The sequence below is a fragment of the Chrysochloris asiatica genome, unplaced genomic scaffold (assembly GCF_000296735.1).
Source record: "Chrysochloris asiatica unplaced genomic scaffold, ChrAsi1.0 scaffold00042, whole genome shotgun sequence".
NCBI classification, from domain to species: domain Eukaryota; kingdom Metazoa; phylum Chordata; class Mammalia; order Afrosoricida; family Chrysochloridae; genus Chrysochloris; species Chrysochloris asiatica.
This window is the reverse complement of record NW_006408560.1, coordinates 17973728-17976978: the sequence shown is the minus strand read 5'-3', so window position 1 is coordinate 17976978 and position 3251 is coordinate 17973728. Positions and strand designations below refer to the sequence as shown.

General features: G+C 38.3%; 1 protein-coding gene across 1 annotated transcript; it reads left to right on the top strand.

Annotated features, from left to right (window-relative positions):
* Window positions 1-981: 981 nt before the first annotated feature.
* Window positions 982-1935, top strand: LOC102822685 (olfactory receptor 6P1-like). Its single transcript, XM_006861619.1, has one exon. It carries the CDS (start codon window positions 982-984, stop codon window positions 1933-1935), a length of 954 nt encoding a protein of 317 aa, XP_006861681.1.
* Window positions 1936-3251: the final 1316 nt, after the last annotated feature.

Here is a 3251-nt window from a genome sequence, read left to right as displayed (position 1 = left end):
ATTGTAGTTAGAGACCACCTGGATAACTCAGGCTAATCTCTCCATCTCCAGAGTCTTAACTTAATAATCACATCTTCAAAGTCTTTACTATATAAAGTAGTATTTATAGGTATGTGGCACTGTAGGATAAGTACTTGACTGCTAACCACAAGGCCCGAGGTTCAAACCCACAAGGTTTTCTTGGAAACTCTATATGGGGTAGCTATAAGTTGAAGCTGATTCCACAGCATTTAGCAATAAGAAAAATGTTCCAAAATTAGAGGCACAGATATTAGGACATGAATATCTTTTAGGAGGCTATTTTTCAGCCTACTACACTAATGCTGGGAATGAGTGAAGCTAACTCTATCACAGAGAATGTACTCAAATATACTTGAAGTAAAATAAAAGAATGATTCCTCTCTGGGACATAAGAGCTTTTTTGTCTCTTACATACTGAATTGTTTCCCTACTTGTGAGTGAACACTTTCCAAATCAACCTCCCTACTGTTTGTGCTATGTTTCAAACAATTCCTTTAAGCAACTGTTTACTTTTAGAGTATTTCCCTCGAGTAATAATCCCTTGGACTTAAATTTACTGTTTCTCGCTATTCTCATAATTTTATTACTTTATTCAACAAATATTGAATAAAGATGGCATGAGACTTACAAATGTGCTCTGTAGTGAAGCAAGGGAAGAACATATTATGGGTCAAAGTGAAAAAAAAGTATCAAATACTTGTTGGTTCTGCAATCACTCAGCAAGAATGTACCAAATGCACATTGTAGTTAAAGTTTTGTAATTATTGAGTACAATTTTCAAATTTTGGATAGGATATGAATCAGCAAAGTGAAAACAAAGGTAATAATAAATAACTGATAATATACCATTGAGAATCTTGAGAAGGCTGAACTTAGTGATGGAAGGTAGATGTTTAACCCACTTGTCTTTTAACTACTAATCCTTCCTTTGCTTTTTTATTTTTTCCCAGATAGTAGATGATGAGAAATTTAAGTGGAGGCCACATACAGGAGTTTGTCTTGGTGGGCTTCCCTACATCACCATCCCTCCAGCTGCTCCTGTTTAGCCTGTTCCTTGCAATTTATCTGTTGACATTGCTTGAAAATGCACTCATCATATCCACAGTCTGGCTCACTCCCAGCCTACACCGCCCTATGTACTTTTTCCTTGGCCATCTCTCATTCCTGGAGCTATGGTACATCAATGTCACTGTTCCCCGGCTCCTGGGAGCCTTTCTTACACAGGATCGTAGAGTCTCTTTTGCAGGTTGCATGACCCAACTCTACTTCTTCATTGCCTTGGCCTGCACAGAATGTGTCCTGTTGGCAGTCATGGCCTATGACCGCTACCTGGCCATCTGTGAACCCCTCCGTTATCCCAGTCTCATGCCTGCCAGTCTGGCCACTCGTCTTGCTGCTGCTTCATGGGGTAGTGGCTTCTTCAGCTCCATGATGAAGCTTCTCTTCATTTCCCGACTCTCCTACTGTGGACCCAACATTATCAACCACTTTTTCTGTGATATTTCCCCACTCCTCAACCTCACCTGCTCTGACAAGGAGCAAGCAGAGATAGTAGACTTCCTTCTTGCCCTAGTGATGATTCTACTGCCTCTATTGGCTGTAGTTTCATCATACGCTGCCATCATTGCAGCCATCTTGAGGATTCCTACTGCCCAGGGGCGCCAGAAAGCCTTCTCCACCTGTGCCTCTCATCTGGCAGTGGTTGTCATCTACTACTCCTCCACTCTTTTTACCTATGCACGGCCCCGGGCCATGTACACCTTCAACCACAACAAGATCATCTCTGTGCTCTATACTGTCATTGTACCCTTTTTAAACCCATCCATCTACTGTCTGAGGAACAAAGAGATGAAGGATGCCCTCAAGAAGACAGTGCTGGGCAGATGTCACTATTCTAGGGATCTCCTGGACTGAATCTGTAAGAGAGGGAAGAACAGGGTCTTAGTAGGACTACCTCAAGGAATCACAGAATGGACTTAAAAGGAACATAAACACCAATTAGTCTGGAGTTTTAAAAAAATATTGACCTCATAGCAGAAATGACAGTTTATGAATCATTGGTCTTACACAGGGGTTCGCAAACTATGTTAGGGCTTACTACATAAGAATCTATGTTGCTACATAAGAATCATATAGGGGTAAAAATTGCGAAACAATCAAATTATCTGGGGGAAAAATTTGGAACTTTTGATATTGTTGTTGCTGTTGTTAAGTGCCATAGAATTAGTTTGACTCATAGTGACCCTATATAGGGTTTCCAAAGTATGTCATGCATAATTTTTTAAAGCTCCCACATACTCCTGCTACACAGCCAGTCTAGTGACAATAATGAGCTTCTCTAATGATGACCAAGCCCATTATTGTGTAAGAAAATTTAATTGATACAAGAAACTAAAAGGAACTTGGTGATTGATTGCTAATGTCGAGAGTAATGATGTATGCTTTAACAGAGCAAGTTCACAAATCCAAATTTACAAATGTCAATTCCATGACAAATTGTAAAAGTATCAATTATACACCCAAGAACTAAAGCTGATATCTCCTAAGCAATACATTTTAGTTCTACAAGCTTTCTACCCACTGCAAGTCACAGGAGAGAGGTTACTTCTGTTAGTTAGTCACATATGTGACAATAAATATGGCAGAATATCCACTCTGCATTTCCTTTGTTTGACCCAGGGGGATATGGAGCTTGCTGATCAAATATGAACAGGCATTGATACAGTAATAAGTAAAATGTGTTATAAAGCTTTTATACAAGTTGGTCTTAAAATATTTTTCAACACTATGATAATCTTCAATTTCAAATGGTTTGTTCATGGGTTGTTAAATAGGTTTTCTTTCTTTTAATTATTCCCTAGGAAAACTACCTAAACAACAGAAAAACACTTTAATAATAGGGAAGATGTGGGAACCAGAGATAAGGTGTATCAGGTTCAAACCTAAACTATAGATATTCTTTCAAATTGTCCTGAATTTTGGAAACTTGCTTGATTGTTTATAGGTATTTACACTCTCTAAAGAGTCATTGATTCAAATTTCTGTACAATAGAATACTTTTTCCTTGTGGAATGTGTGTGTGAGGGTTGCTTTAATATGCAATTAAACAAACTTCGAAAAACAGATCATCAATGAATACACATTTGCATATTCAGAGTCAGGTTTTGAAAAAATACAGTTATCCATCAAGGAAATCTCCATGATCAATAATCATCTTAGGTTTTCCAGTA

Bases quoted from the DNA above. Each gene is read 5' to 3' on its own strand.
- LOC102822685 (XM_006861619.1), top strand. From the start codon at position 982: ATGAGAAATTTAAGTGGAGGCCACATACAGGAGTTTGTCTTGGTGGGC.